The following is a 15337-nucleotide window of genomic DNA, read 5'->3' as shown; positions in this document are numbered from 1 at the left end:
TTGGTGGAAGGATTTTGATAGCCTGTGTGATTGAAATAAGATCTGAATTCCACATAAAAGTGTGGATTCTCATTCTGATATATCTTACAATGTTCAAAACAGTGTAAATAATGAAATAAAATCATGTTAAATTGATTTTTCTAGGGATATGCTTGATCCATATGCTATTCTTTATGTGCAGCATTACAAAAAGATGTCTATATCTTTTGATTCTTGTATGTTAGGAATATTTGAAGATGATTTTTGAAATTGAGAGCTTTTTTCTATAAGAATCACCTATTTTGATGCCAGAGGTATAATAAATTTTTTGTTGGTAGTGTTTATTGATGATTCAATTCCTACACTCTTATCATTTTATTTTTATAAGCACATTTACTATAATGAGAATTTTGGTTATTTATTATTAATTAACTTTATATTATTTTCTCTCAAAGTACTACAGATATTTCTCTAACAGTACTATTATTTCATTAAAAAATATTTTTATAATATATTACCTGAGAAGTTAAATCCCTAATAACTTGTCTTTGTTTTAGGTTACTTTCACCATCAATATTTGCAGTTTCAATGTAACACAGACCCTGAGGATCACTTGATCTTAACAATAAAATATCTGCAGGAATTATCTCATTGCAAGATAAATGCACAATATCTCCAACATGTACATTTTTCCATAGTGTTTTAATGTAGCGTCCAGCATTCCTAAAAATATTATTTAAAATATAAATATAATAGTTACAAAATCTATAAAAATAATTCTCATTATTAAATAATAAATTACATTATATTGAACAATAGCATAGAAAAAGCATCAAAAATCTTTTAACTATATATATCAGGGGTGGACAGGCAAGAGCTCAGTGGGAGCCGAAATGTAGGTTTTGCAAAATGCATGGGAGCCGCAGTTCTGTACTTTTTTATTCTGTACCACAGTTCTGTACCGTGATTTTATTATATAATATAAAACAGGGATGGCCAACACGTAGACCGTGGTCGACCGGTCAACCGCAAGGGTTTTGAAAGTAGCCCGCGAAGCTAAAGTTGAAGAATTTACTTTCATTTAAATTAATGTTTAAAAATCTTAATTGGATAATTTATTCTTACAATAATAGACTGTCTGTGCAACGTACCCATACTGTTTGTATTTATCCCGATGAACAATGCAAATGAATGTTAACTTTTAAATTAATTGAAGTCGCGACGCATGCGCATATAAATGGCAATCGCATAAAATGGCGCAAAATCATGTGTCAGGTTGGTTGGTTGGTTGGTAATAGTTTTTTGGCACAAAGGCAACACAGGCCAAGCTGCGCCACAACACATGGTATAAATAAATACATAAATAAATAACAATAATAAATAGAATAAAATAGAACAAAATAAAACAACAGAGAAAGAAAAAAACAAAACAAAACAAAAAACAAAAAACATAGAACCGATAACAAATAAATAACAATTAAAATGTATATAGTAACAAGGTGTAAATATAAAATAAACAAACAACTAAATCTGTTTATAAATATTTGTAACTTTTAGAAAGTTCAGTAATTTATCAACATTTGGCCTCTGGCCCAAAATCTCTTTAAAACTTGCATTTCCAAAATGCTGCCTACGAATCCTTGCAGAAGCAGTGCAATTGCTCAGTATGTGCTTAACGCTTACAGTACAATTGCAATACTGACACACAGGCTGGTCATCACCCGTCAGAAGGTATTGATGAGTCAGTCGAGTGTGTCCAATTCTCAAACGAGTAAGGATGACCTCGGATCTCCTGTCGTAAGGTTTCTTCTGTGTCCAATTTTCTATCACAGGTTTGATCTCGTGTAGTTTATTGTGGACTTGTGCGTTCCACACATTTTGCCATCTCTCCTCTAGTCGTTTTTTAACAACTAGCTTCAAGTCACCTCCTTCAATATGCATTGTATGCTGAGAAGGACTTGCTGACTTTGCAGCTGCGTCAGCTTCTTCATTTCCTCTTATACCTACATGGCCTGGGACCCAACAAAATTTTATAGAGAAATTCCTCGCAAAAAGATGGCAAATCAGCTTACGAATTTTAATCACTATGGAGTGAGAACTAGGTTCATACGAGATCAAAGCCTGAAGTGCACTAACTGAGTCAGTGTAAATCATGCAGCAACGATGACCTTTCCTATTTATATACTTTAAGGCTAAATAAATAGCCTGCAACTCCGCAGTAAAAATGGAGGAATTTGGTGCGATTTGTTCTGCCACAATTTCATTCTGACAGACAAAGGCTGACCCAACGTAATCATCCGATTTAGACCCATCAGTGTATATAGGAATTAAATTCCTGTCACGATGTCGAATTTCAGCAAAGTACTGTCTATACATGTAATCTGGGGTGGATTCCTTAGGAAATTGCTTTAAGCTAAGATCGACATTTATCACAGGAGTTGACCAAGGTGATATACTATAAAGCTCAGGCTGTGAAATGTTGCCCATATCCAGGTCAATCGTGCTGCTGACATTCTCCATTCTTATGCTGAATGTAGGGACACTACTTGGGCGGGCTGCAAATAATCTTATCAGCTGAGTATCTGATACTATACAATCAACTGAAGATTTAATCTGAGATTTCTGCTTAATATAATAGAACAGAGACAACTGCTCTCTCCTGAGAGATAGTGGAGGCTCATAAGCATCCACGTACAAACTTTGAACAGGAGAAGTTCGAAATGCACCAGTGCACAAACGCAATGCTTGATGGTGGATTGGATCCAGCATCCGAAGAGTAGATTCTCGCGTAGAGCCATAGACAACGCTTCCATAGTCCAGCTTAGAGCGAACGAGGGCTCTATATATCCTAAGCATCAAACATTTGTCTGCTCCCCAGGATGAGCAGCACAGTACCTTTAAAAGGTTCAGAGATTTTAAACATCTACTCTTCAAATTGCGCAAGTGTGATAAGAACGTCAGTTTTTGGTCAAACACAACACCCAAAAACTTTGCCTCATTGACTATTGGGATTTTAACCCCATTTAGGTGAATTTCCGGGTCCAGGTGCAAACCACGCCTTCGGCAAAAGTGGATACAGGAGGTCTTCTCTGCATTAAAAGTAAAACCATTGATCTTGGACCAATTGTCTATGCGGTTTAGCGAGGTTTGCAGCTGTCTCTCGATGAAACCCATGTTACTAGACTGGCAGGAGATCTGAAAGTCATCCACATACAGAGTGTGTTTCACACTGGGAGGAAGACACTTAGCTATGCTGTTAATTTTTACTAGGAACAGAGTCACACTCAAAATACAACCTTGAGGAACACCTTCTTCTTGTGTGAAAGGCCTAGAAAAAGTGTTGCCCATCCTGACTTGGAATCTACGATTCTGCAGGAAGTTTTTTATAAAAATTGGCAAATTACCCCGCAATCCGAATTTGTGCAGATCACGGAGTATACCGTATCGCCAGCAGCGATCGTAGGCCTTCTCTATATCAAAAAACACAGACACTAAGTGCTGCCGTCTAACAAACGCTTCGCGTATAGATGTTTCAAGAATTACTAAATTGTCTGTGGTACTTCTGTTCCTACGGAATCCACTCTGATGTGGTGAAAAGTAGTTCTTTTCCTCTAAGAGGAACATCAGGCGTCTGTTTACCATTCTCTCGAAAAGTTTGCAGAGACAACTAGTCAGAGAAATTGGTCTATAATTAGAGGGATTCTTGTGGTCTTTACCTGGCTTGGGTATGGGAATGATGATAGATAGCCTCCAAGAGTCTGGAAAAGTATGTTCTGTCCATATTCTGTTAAACAGATTCAGAAGATTACTGAGGGAATTGTCTGATAGATTTTTAATCATGCTGTAGTGGATTTTATCCGGGCCTACAGCAGTATTCCCCGAGCGAGAGATTGCTGTACATAGTTCTATTCTGCTGAATGGCACATTATATTCCTCATTAGATGGAGAGTGGAAGTTTAGATATTGTTTTTCAGATTGCACTTTGTAAGCCTGAAAATCCTTTGTATACATAATATTGCTGGATGAGGACGAAAATGTTTCACCCAAACAATCAGCAATACCTTTTATGTCACTGATTATTGTGCCATTATTTTCCAGCATGGACAGAGAGTGAGAAGCATATTTCCCGTTAATTTTATGGATTTTATCCCAGACCGCTTTTGAGCTGGTGGAAGATGTTATGCTAGATACATACTTCCTCCAAGAATCCCTTTGGCTTTGCCTCCTTATTTTTCTGGCATTTGCCTTTGCTTTTTTAAAAGCTATCAAATTCTCAGCAGTGGGGTATCTTCTGAAGATCCCCCATGCTTTCTTTTGTTTTTTAAATGCTACCTCACAATTCTGATCCCACCATGGTTTCGGATGTTTTGGATATCTGGTTGACGTTTTCCCCATTGTTTTTTCGGCTGCCTGAATAATACTCGATGTGACAACTTCTACTGCATCATTGATATCGGCAGTATTGACCATTTCCTCAGTGATGTTAGCCAAAGAGGAAAATGTAGGCCAATCTGCCGTTTCAAATTTCCAGCGTGGTGGACGGGCTGTTTCACAGCTTTCTCTGCCTCGATATTCTAAAAATATTGGGAAGTGGTCGCTGGAAAGTGGATTACATCCAACCTTCCATGTAAACGCTGAAAACAGATTTGGACTAGCTAATGTCAAATCAATGGCAGTAAATGTTCTTGTTGGGGCGTGGAAGTATGTCACTTCTCCAGTATTAAATAAATACAGTTGGTGATTGCCTATAAATCTCTCAATGGCCCTGCCTCGACGGTTTATGTCGGGACTGCCCCACATTGGGTTGTGGCCATTGAAATCACCGAGTAAAAGGAATGGAGTCGGCAGTTGTTCAACCAAGGCATCCAATTCATCTTCATCGATTCTGACATCTGGTGGCAAGTATATGGAACAAACTGTGACAGTAACGCCAATTGAAATTCTGACTGCCACAGCTTGCAGCTCTGTTGTTATTTGTACCGGTAAGGACGGGATGCGGTTTGAAACCAGTATAGCCACACCTCCGCTGGCACGGTTGTGGCTATCGTCATCCTTACGATAAAGATTGAATCCTTTTAAAGAAATATTTTCTCCAGGTTTCAGATGGGTTTCCTGGAGTGCCACACAGAGAGATGAGGTAGATAATGTCAAGTGTTTAATGTCAGAAAAGTTGTTGCGGAAACCACGACAGTTCCATTGGATTATTTTGTTATCCATTATGTGTTTGAGGCAGCATTCTTCGCAAAAGTGTCCCTCTTCAATTTCACAGAGGATTTTCCTTTTGGAGGTGAGGTTGGTTGTGGCACCTCCATATTATTCTCTTCATCAGAGATATCAGAGAACTCACTCATAGATTGAGCCTCTGATTTTTTAGATTTAGAGAGAGCTGCTTTCACTCTCTGTTTGTTTAGTGGGTTCTTACTTGCCTTCTTAGAACCCAGGTTTCTTGTTGTGACCCCTGTTTTAAGTAGGGGTGCTTTTGCTTTTAAATTCTCTTTTTCTTGTGTTTCTTTTGATGGGATCAGTAGACATTTCGCATGGCAAGTGAGAGATTCTTTCGGAGAAACTGAAATATTCGTTTGAACTGCACATGTCTTTGTGGATTTCAAAACAGCTGCGAATGTCTTCTGTTTCAATGGTGCACTTGAAGTGACCATGCGCCGAGCCTCTGGGTAAGGTATGTTGCTAACTGTTTTCACTCGTTGGATTTCTTTCTCTCTCTGCCATGCAGGGCATTTCCGGGAGTAGGCAGGATGGGCATCTTTGCAATTCACACAGCATGGAGTATTGGTACACTCAGCACTCTGGTGACCTTCACTTCCACACTGTGCACATACGCTCTTTCCTCTGCAGGATGTTTGAGAATGTCCAAACCGCTGGCATTTGAAGCAGCGCAGTGGGTTTGGAACATATGGTCGAACTGGACAGCGCAGATATCCTGCAGTAACAAATGATGGTAATGTTGGCTTTCCAAAAGTGAGAATGAGATGTTTAGTTGGTATCAACTTGCCATCACGACGAATGGAGATGCGTCGGACAGCAGTGACACCTTGATCTGAAAGACCGATCTGGATATCTGATTCATCTTCAGACATCAGATCGACCTCAGATATCACACCACGTGATGAGTTCAAACTTGCGTGTGGTGTGATGGTGACTGTTATGTCTCCTAGAGATGTCATTTTCAAAAGCTTTGCTGACTGTTGAGAGGAGGCTGCTTCTATCAGTAGGTCCCCTGACCTCAATTTTTGTATTTTCTTTAAATGTCCAATAGTTGATTCAAACAACTTTTGAATTAGGAAAGGGGAACACTTAGACATCGGTTTTTCAGTAGTACTATGTACTATGAGATAAATTGGTTGGTTGGAGGAACTGACCTCCTTTGGTTGTGATGCAATGGTGCTTGTGGTTTTTGCTTTTGATGAATCCATGTTTAAAAATAACTATTCAGCTCCTAGTGACCCCACCCACCATGGGGTCCAACAAGGGGATGCCGTCACATGGGAGACTCCCATAGACCGTCACACCAGGGTTTCCCAGGAGCTATACCCTCACAATGCAGTCAAGAAGAGCACATCTTGCCTGACGTGTCCGCCCGGTCTGCATCGATCGGTTGACTCCCAGCCGAGGTCAAGAATGACTCACCGACCAGCCGATTGACTCAAACGGAGCCTGATTTGAGCCTCCCGTTTATCCGAAGCAGGGGCCAAAGCAGTGTGTTGGGGACGTTATGTTGCCCCTCAACTACCAGGATCCCCCTTTCCGGCATACGGGACACCACGCACGGCAAACACGTGGGTGGGCGTTCAGATCCCAGGGATGGTAAAAAGGAGTTTCTAAACCATCTCTGGGAGGTCCCCTCACCACGGACAGGAACCCACATCGAGGGGCATGTGTCAGACAGTAACGTGACAGCCCCTGGCTTCAAACCACTTGTTACTCCTTGTTTGTGCACTTGAATTTACTTTCAATTTTAGTTTTATTTATTTATTCATACAGCGAACAGAAGCAGGTATGTTAGTTTACTAATTATTGTTTTAAATGTTATTAATATTTATCCCTATTATTTTAAAATGAATAAACCAAGTACAGGCCAAAAATAAATAAAAACTTATCATTATTTATTTATCATTATTAATTATTTATTAAAATATCTATGAAAAACCCTAAAATTGTTTGTCCATATTCATAGTCGCCCGCAGACTATATTTTACCGAAAAGTAGCCCCTAAGGGATAAAAGTTTGGCCACACCTGATATAAAAGTAATATAAAACAAATATTGAATTTTTTAATAAACATATTTTCACAAAATTGTGAAAATAAAATAGTAAAAATAATAATAAAAAGCAGAAATCAACACTTTCAGCAAGAGCCACATGTAACTCAAAAAGAGCTGCATTTGCCCATGTCTGATATATATATAAACAACAAACCAACCAAATATATTGAATTCCCAAACAATCTGCTGGATTTTTAATTTAGGCTAAATTATGGTTACTTTAATGATAAAAAAAAAGCAATTTGGCCTAGAGGTAGTTAGTTAAGCTCCATCTCTTTATATATATAATAATTAGAAACAAATTTAATTTTTAATTTAAATTTAAAATATTCTAGAAGAGAAAATTAGCCTGGAATGAGACTCTAATCCCCAACTCCTGTTTGCTGTACAGTTGCATTGCTACTTATACCACCAAAATGCCAGTCTGATATTTTATTTTCAGAGCCATTAATTTATAATATAATCTAGATAATAGAGTGTCGTGGGTGCTAATGTTGCCCCCAGTCAGTGCTATGATTAATCAGTATGGTCAGCGCCGGATTAAGCCTCTAGCGGGCCCTAGACAAAATTTAAATTGGGGCCCCATTTAAATAAGTTGCATCTAAACAAATCTTATATAACGTGACATTAGTGTAGCTAGCATGGGTGACACCCGGTGCGGATATCGTGGTGTCACACATAACTTTTTAACTCTTTTATAAAACACTATTGAATTGTAATATCTTCGCACTCGAGCAACTTGAATGCTATATCGAATATGCAATGTCGGGACGTATAAGTGTAGATTTAGAAAATAAATCATAACCATCCGTATATCAGTACTACCACAAGGCGCGGCCATAGTAATATTTGTAGATGGCGCGAGAGATCCCGTGGCGTACATTACTTCTGATGCACAGGTGGCTGTTGACTTTTTTTTTTTTTTTAGGTAAGGCTAGTCGAGCGGAGCTTAGTAAGAATTGTTAAATACAGCCTTTTCTGTCCTATTGAATTTCGATTCGAGTTTCGAAATCGAAACAGAGAAATCTTCTGCACTGAAGCCGGGCCCCTCCGAATTACGGGCCCTAGACATTTGTCTACTTTGCCTATTCAATAATCCGGCCCTGAGTATGGTAATATCTAGATTATACTGGAAGTGAAGATCAGAAAGAGGTCTGGTGGGAAGTATAACTAGCAACACAGCCCTACAACTATCAGGAGTTGGTGGATTCGAGTTCCACAACAGACCAATTTTTATTTCCAGAATATTCTAAATTTAAATTAAAAATAAAATTTATTTCTAATTATTATATTCATTAAGAGATGACAGCTTAACCATCTGCTTGTAAGCCAAATTGCTTTCTTTTTAATCATTAAAGTAACTATAATTTAGCCCAATAAAAATTTAGTAGATCATTTGGAAAATCTTATAGCATCAGTCAGGAAGCTCACAAAACATTGAAAGTTTGGTTTTATAGCTTAAGAATACAATTTTATTAAACAGGTTCTATTGTTTTTTTCTTCATGAAAACATTAGAAAGAAAAGTTTTTCACTGTTTTTTTATTTGAATCATGTTGTTGCAATGTGATGATAAGGCAAAATGTGTGCATAATTGTGATTAAAGAACAGTGAAAAGTCTTTCACTGTTTTTTATTTGAATCATGTTGTTGCAATGTGATGATAAGGCAAAATGTATGCATAATTGTGATTAAAGAACAGTAAAAAGTCTTTCACTGTTTTTTATTTGAATCATGTTGTTGCAATGTGATGATAAGGCAAAATGTGTTCCTAATTGTGATTAAAATATTCAGACTCCGTAATATTTTACCATTTCTATATTTGTCTGAAAGCAATACTTCATTTTATTTTTCAATAATTGAAAATGAAACAATAAATTCCAATAATTTTTAAAAATATACAGTTAATTTGTTAATACAAATTACAGATGTTTGAGTTTTAATACAGAATGATTGAAAAGTCATGCACATGTATGTTAAGAATCAATTTTATTTGTGAGGTTAATGTACAATAATATAGAAGGTAGTAAAAACAAAGTTTATAATCTGATCTTTAAGAAAAGCAAAACCAAATCATGTAATTACAACATATGTTTGAAATGGCCTCCTTGTTCATGAGTACAGGCATGAGCTCTTTTTATCATGTTTATGTCACCTAGTGGAGCATCCAAAAACTGATGCTGGCAATCACCATTATAATGTTCTTCTTTAGTTCATCTATTGCATGTGGATTATTTTTATATTTTTATTTTTTATATATATTTTTATAGTTTCTTTTGAGATGCCCTCCAGCAAGAAAAATCTGGGGTGACAAATCTGGCAATTGTGGGGGCCACAATTCTTTAGAAATCAAATGAAATACAGTGACAAATACTAAAAAATAATCACAAGAATTGCAAAATCTGGCTATTTCTGATTAAACTCATCTGCAACACATGCATAAGAGTGACTGGTGAAATAATGCTTAACAATGAAAATCTGTTGTTCTTGGAGAAAAAGTATTTCACTTTCTTAATAAACAAAGCAATACTAAAGCCAATTTTATGACTTTCACACAAAAGTCAGAGTTTCTATTATTAATAGTCAGCAGTCAATACAGTGTCATATTGTGATGGGAGACACAATAAAAATAACTTGACATCAAGATCAAGATGTTAATTATTGATTTAGCTGAAAGAAATTTATTTCAAAAAACTTTCCTGAATAAAAGTTCACACATGTTTTTAATATTGAAATCCAGTTTAAAATATTTAATTTCTAAAAGCAAGCCAAACAATTAAGTTTAGTTATACATGTTAAAATTGAGTCTAAAATTAAATGAACTGTGTATATATTAAAATAACTATAAGTTATTATTTTAATAATTGTTTTTAATGATTTAAGAGAAATCTCATTAGTTTATTAGAGTTAAAACTTTTAAAATATTGAGTAACCTCAAGGCACCACTAATGACAATTATTGATGTTAACAACTATTCCTGAAAAGGAAAAACTACATTTCATCTGACTGTTCTATTTAACCATCAACGTTAAAAATTTTTGAACTTTGTTTATTTGCCTTAGCTTATTGTTCTATTGCCTTGAAGGTAATTTTTTCAACAATGCAATATTCATAATCATGCTATTATAAAAAAACTTCACTTGAAATTTTACAAAATTTTAAGAAAAAATGAGCACCTATATCATTTACAGCAATATTAGTCAAGTATTTAATTCAGTTATTTCTTTTGGACACATTAGAAAATCACTTTGACTTACATTATCATTGCCTTCCTTTGTTGTATTTATCAAATAAAATTGAGTGACATTAATTTACTGACTTTTTCCTTTATATGGTATTCCACTGTAAATTATTTTTTATTGCTTATGTAGACTTTACCATCAGCATAATATGACTGTGCTCACTTGTTCTAATGATCTAAGATTATTAATCTAAACAAACTTTACTTTTTAATAAATAAATTCAATAACCTGCCTTATTTTAATTTAGGTAATGTCACTAGAGTAAGGTTCATTTTTTATCATTAACTAACTTCATAGGTTAAACTCTACTATTTTGCTTATTGGAAACTCCAGTACACAGAATAGTAGACTAAGGTTTGGTTCAGAGCTGTAGAATATGTCCAATTGTGTCAACAAGATTTAAAAAATTAAAGTTGTCACAGGGAAATTTATGGTATAAAAAATATTACAGAAATAGCCACAAAAATGGAAAAGCATCTCAATTAATGTCTATAGGCATAATTTTCCAAAATGCAGGAAAACCATATATTTAAAAAGTGAAATTGTAATGTTGTTTACTTTGTTTCTAATCAATTCAGTTACTTGTTATATCACTGTCTAGTTACACTTATCTGCTTGTAGTAAAGACAAGTCAGTCTCAGCTACTTGTCTCTACTTTGTTCAGTTTCAATTTTAATGAAAAACCAAAACCAAAATACAGCTTTAAAAAGAATTAAAAAATAAAATCCATTTTTATTTCAAAATTCTTTTCAATGCTGTTTTATAAGTAAATTATCATACAGATCTTAATTAAAACAAAATATTCACTTGTTCCACTTACACAGGAAAGTTGAAAATTAATAAACTACATTTAAATACTTTTTCCAAAATTGTCTTGATTAAATAGCTAAATAAAGTTTAATTTCCTTTATTTTTCATGTTTTTTTCTTAAATTTATTATAAATTAAAAAATATTAATGTCAAAATATGTTTTAAATTTTCATAAAAATGTGATTGTGATCACAAAGAGGTTCATGGGTAGTCTGTATCTGTGTTAAAGCTTCTTTAAGTGTCTCTCACATTAGCCAAGTGATACAATTTCTTAAACTTTGTTATCCTCCTTACTGTCCTCTTCAGAAAATTATACTGCCAGCTCTTCCAAATTTTCCTCTCTCCATGACTTTCTGGCAACTTGTAAAGGATATAACACTATATAAACAGTATAAAATACTCATGGTGTGTATGGGAAAGATGCTCCTAAATGTCAGATGTGTCAAATGTGGCTTTGAAAGTTTTGTTTGGGAAATTTTGGAAAGAAATTATTAATAATAATTCAAACTTGAAAAAATCATAGTGTATCACCAACATGATGATTGTGTTCCACATGCATTAAGTGAAAAAACGAGATGGATAGAGTATAATGTTGTCTGATGAGAGTAGGCAGTTCTAAGGTTTCATTTTATTTTTAATTTAGTTACTTATTTTTATCATAGAAAGCTTTTTCATGGATGACAAAATTTGAATAAAAATATTTGTTATTAACCGAAAATTTGTTCTAGTGGGTTGTGATTGTTCAGTCAAGTACCAAGGTATCACTGTATTACACAGAGGTATTTGATTAATGTGATTTTGAGATATACGGTAGCATTAAGGGATTAATTAATTGCATTAAGGGATACCTGCATTGCATTTATGCTTTTGTTTTTGTCTTTCATCTTTGGTTATATTTTTGATTTTTTATAAATTTTGAAATGTTCATTAATTTGAATCTTTATAAAATGAGGAAACATAAAACAAGACCTTACTATATAAACTATTCCAATCTATCAGTATTATGGTTTGATAAGATGTTAAAAATAAAGTTTCATATTTCTATAGACTAGTAGAGCATTATTATATAAAATCTATATTTTAATTTAAAAATAAAAAGTAACGAAATATTCTTACTTATTAAATATCCTACATGTAGAACTGTTTACCCTTTTATCTGATTTATATCTCCTCCAATCTTCAAAAGCATCCTTAACTGCTGTTACACCAAGCACAAATCCAAGAGGAACCATAGAAATTTCTCTACCAAATGCTTCAATTAACCAATTAAGAACAACAATACCCAAAAAGTATAAATTTGCAAACCTATGAAATTGTTCAAAAATATTTTTTGGTATAAAAGAAAGAATGGTATATCTTGTTGTCCTAATTTTGTTGGCAAGATAGGCATGGTTTGGATGCTGCCTGTCAGATATATTCTTATTTGTAGTATGATTTGGCACAACAATTCGAATCTCTTTATCTGATGGCGATGATGACTTGCATTTTCTAAAAATTTTGGATAAAAATGAAGTTCTTGAACACTGCACACATGGTTGATTAAATTGAATATTTTGCTCTTGGTCTGTCATCTTCAACTGTAAAAATAATAATTTAATCAATCAATTTATATAAAACCAGATTGTTATTTACTTATATATAATATAAGAGGATTCGGTTAATGTAACCCTTGGTGCCAAGATGGCAGCTCGTCTCTGATTCCAGCAAGGAAACAGTGGGACGCACATTCTAACCTAACCTAATCTATTCTAATAATTTGGTTGCTAATAATTATGGTAATTTATTAGAATAGGTTAGGTTAGGTTTGAATGTGCATCCCACTGTTTCCTTGCTGGAATCAGAGACGATCCGCCATCTTGGCACCAAGGGTTACATTAACCAAGGATTTAAATACCAATGATACCATCCTTCCATTAATATGGCAAAGATAATATGTATTTTTTTACAATATTATAAATTGTCTACTTGGACATTACTTATTAATAGGACTTTATACCGGTGTATTGGTTAGCGACACAAAGATGAGTTCAGTTTTTTCAGGAAAAATTACTACAGGTGATAAAAATAAAGAATTTTTGTTTTTCTGATTCTGAACTCATCTTTGTGTTGATAACCAATACACCGGTATAAAGTCCTATTAATAAGTTATGTCCAAGTAGACAATTTACAATATTGTAAGAAAATTAAGGACTGTAAGGCAACTAAATTCACATAATATATTGTTCTTTGTTGTTAATGTACAAAAGATGTAAAAAACATTATATTTTTAATTCTCAATATTTTGTACTTTATATATCAAAATTAAGAATCTATTAACATGTTTTGTGATATTAAATAAAATTATAAAATAAATAAAATTCAAATTTGAGATACTTTACATAAAAAGAAATGCTGAGTAACTGAATCTAAAATATGGAGTAAAAAATGTACTTGCTATCAAAAATATGTTATTATGATATTCAAAGTAAAGGAAAAAATTAGATCAAAATAAACAATAAACTATTTTATGTGAATTATATTTACAGTAGAGAATTTGAATAAAAGCTTATACCCAAGTAATGTTTCAAGAATCTGTATACATCCTTAGAAATTTACTCAAAACAAAGTATATTACATCATATTTCAAGTTTGTTATAAATTCAGTGTCAAAAAATTAATAGAATAGACATCAAGCTTTCTTAACTCAAATTTTATTTTTGTCCTAACTTAACTTCCATATACTCAATGCATTCTGTATTTCTGTAAGTTAAAATAGGTTTGAGATCATGTCATTAACTCAAAATTTTTAAGATCTGGAGACTTAGTTTCACATCTAATTTAATGTATTTTCTTTTGTGTTTCCAAGGGAAATATTATGACAAAGTTAAAGTTTAGTATTATACACAATTACACCTTTAAAAAGATGAATATGCACTTAATGCCAAAATATAATAAAATATAAGTCCAAAAGCTTCTTTTAGCAATAAAACCTACATTTTACAGTGGAACCCTGTTTATCTAGCTCAAATAGGACCAGCTCAATCTGGATAATCTAGAAAATTCATTAACAACATAAATAACACAGTTTATATACATTTTATTTTATGTTTCTAATTTCTTTTCCATCATAACAATAACTTGTTTTTAGTTTCATTAACGGCCATCAACATCCATTGTGATCTCCTACACTTTTCTTATATTAACCTATATTTTTCTTAGTTTTATTTAGAATAAAATACATCCTAAAATTTTCTTATAGCTTTTTGATAACACAATACTTTGGGAACATGATAGGTATGTTCCCAAAACTCCATTTTACAAAAACGGAAAAATAGATGATTGGTTCCAGACCTTAAAAACCAGTAAAAATAATACAATAAACCAATTAATGTAATTGGTTTTAGAATGTGTTTAAACAAAATACAGTGGTGCCTTGTAGTTTAAATTTATTTCATTCCAGGAGGCTATTTGAACTCCAAATCGTTCGAAAGTCCAAAGCAATTTTTCCCATTATAAATAATGGAAAATCAATTAATTCATTCCCAGACTTAAAACTAAACTTAAAACAGGAAATAAACTTAAAACAGGAAATACACAGAAGTTAAGATAAAAATAACAGAATAAAATGCCCTAATAATAAATTGAAACACAAAAACAATAAATAAAATATATAAATACTGGATAATAAAATGAAAATTGCACACTGTAGACTTTAGCGTCTTAAACGTGGCCACCAGACCCGCCACACCATGTATCACTTTTGTGCTTTGTGATAAGTTCCTTTTTCATTTCAATTGTTAATACAGAACCTTCTTCTTAGACTTTGTTGCTTCCATATACTTCTCGAATACCATGGTTAATAAGTAATGGTTATATTCTGTTATACAGAGTTTTGCTTATTATTAACTACTGTTGTTACTTAACATAGATGTGTGATTTAATTATACAGTAACATTCAATTATAAAGAACATTAATGTGAGAATCTCACATTAGCAATAATGTGTGATTGTGTTCTTTGTTTAAAAACTTATTTTATTTCTTCACATTTT

General features: G+C 33.5%; 1 protein-coding gene across 3 annotated transcripts in view; it reads right to left on the bottom strand.

Moving 5' to 3' along the window:
• LOC136972272 (phospholipid-transporting ATPase VA) overlaps nucleotides 1–15337 on the bottom strand; it is a 95178-nt gene that overhangs the window by 39924 nt on the left and 39917 nt on the right. For all 3 annotated transcript variants that reach the window (XM_067266846.1, XM_067266833.1, XM_067266840.1), the window contains exons 2-3: nucleotides 12425–12885; nucleotides 498–702 (exon numbers count right to left, since the gene is read on the bottom strand). In XM_067266846.1, coding sequence (XP_067122947.1) covers nucleotides 498–702; nucleotides 12425–12879 — 660 coding nt within the window. In that variant the 5' untranslated portion in view covers nucleotides 12880–12885. The remainder of the gene's footprint in view (nucleotides 1–497; nucleotides 703–12424; nucleotides 12886–15337) is intronic.

Source organism: Centruroides vittatus, unplaced genomic scaffold (genome assembly GCF_030686945.1).
Source record: "Centruroides vittatus isolate TY-2023 unplaced genomic scaffold, ASM3068694v2 contig_1057, whole genome shotgun sequence".
NCBI lineage: Eukaryota > Metazoa > Arthropoda > Arachnida > Scorpiones > Buthidae > Centruroides > Centruroides vittatus.
Note: the sequence above shows the minus strand (reverse complement) of the source record. Positions and strands in the feature narration are given on the sequence as shown.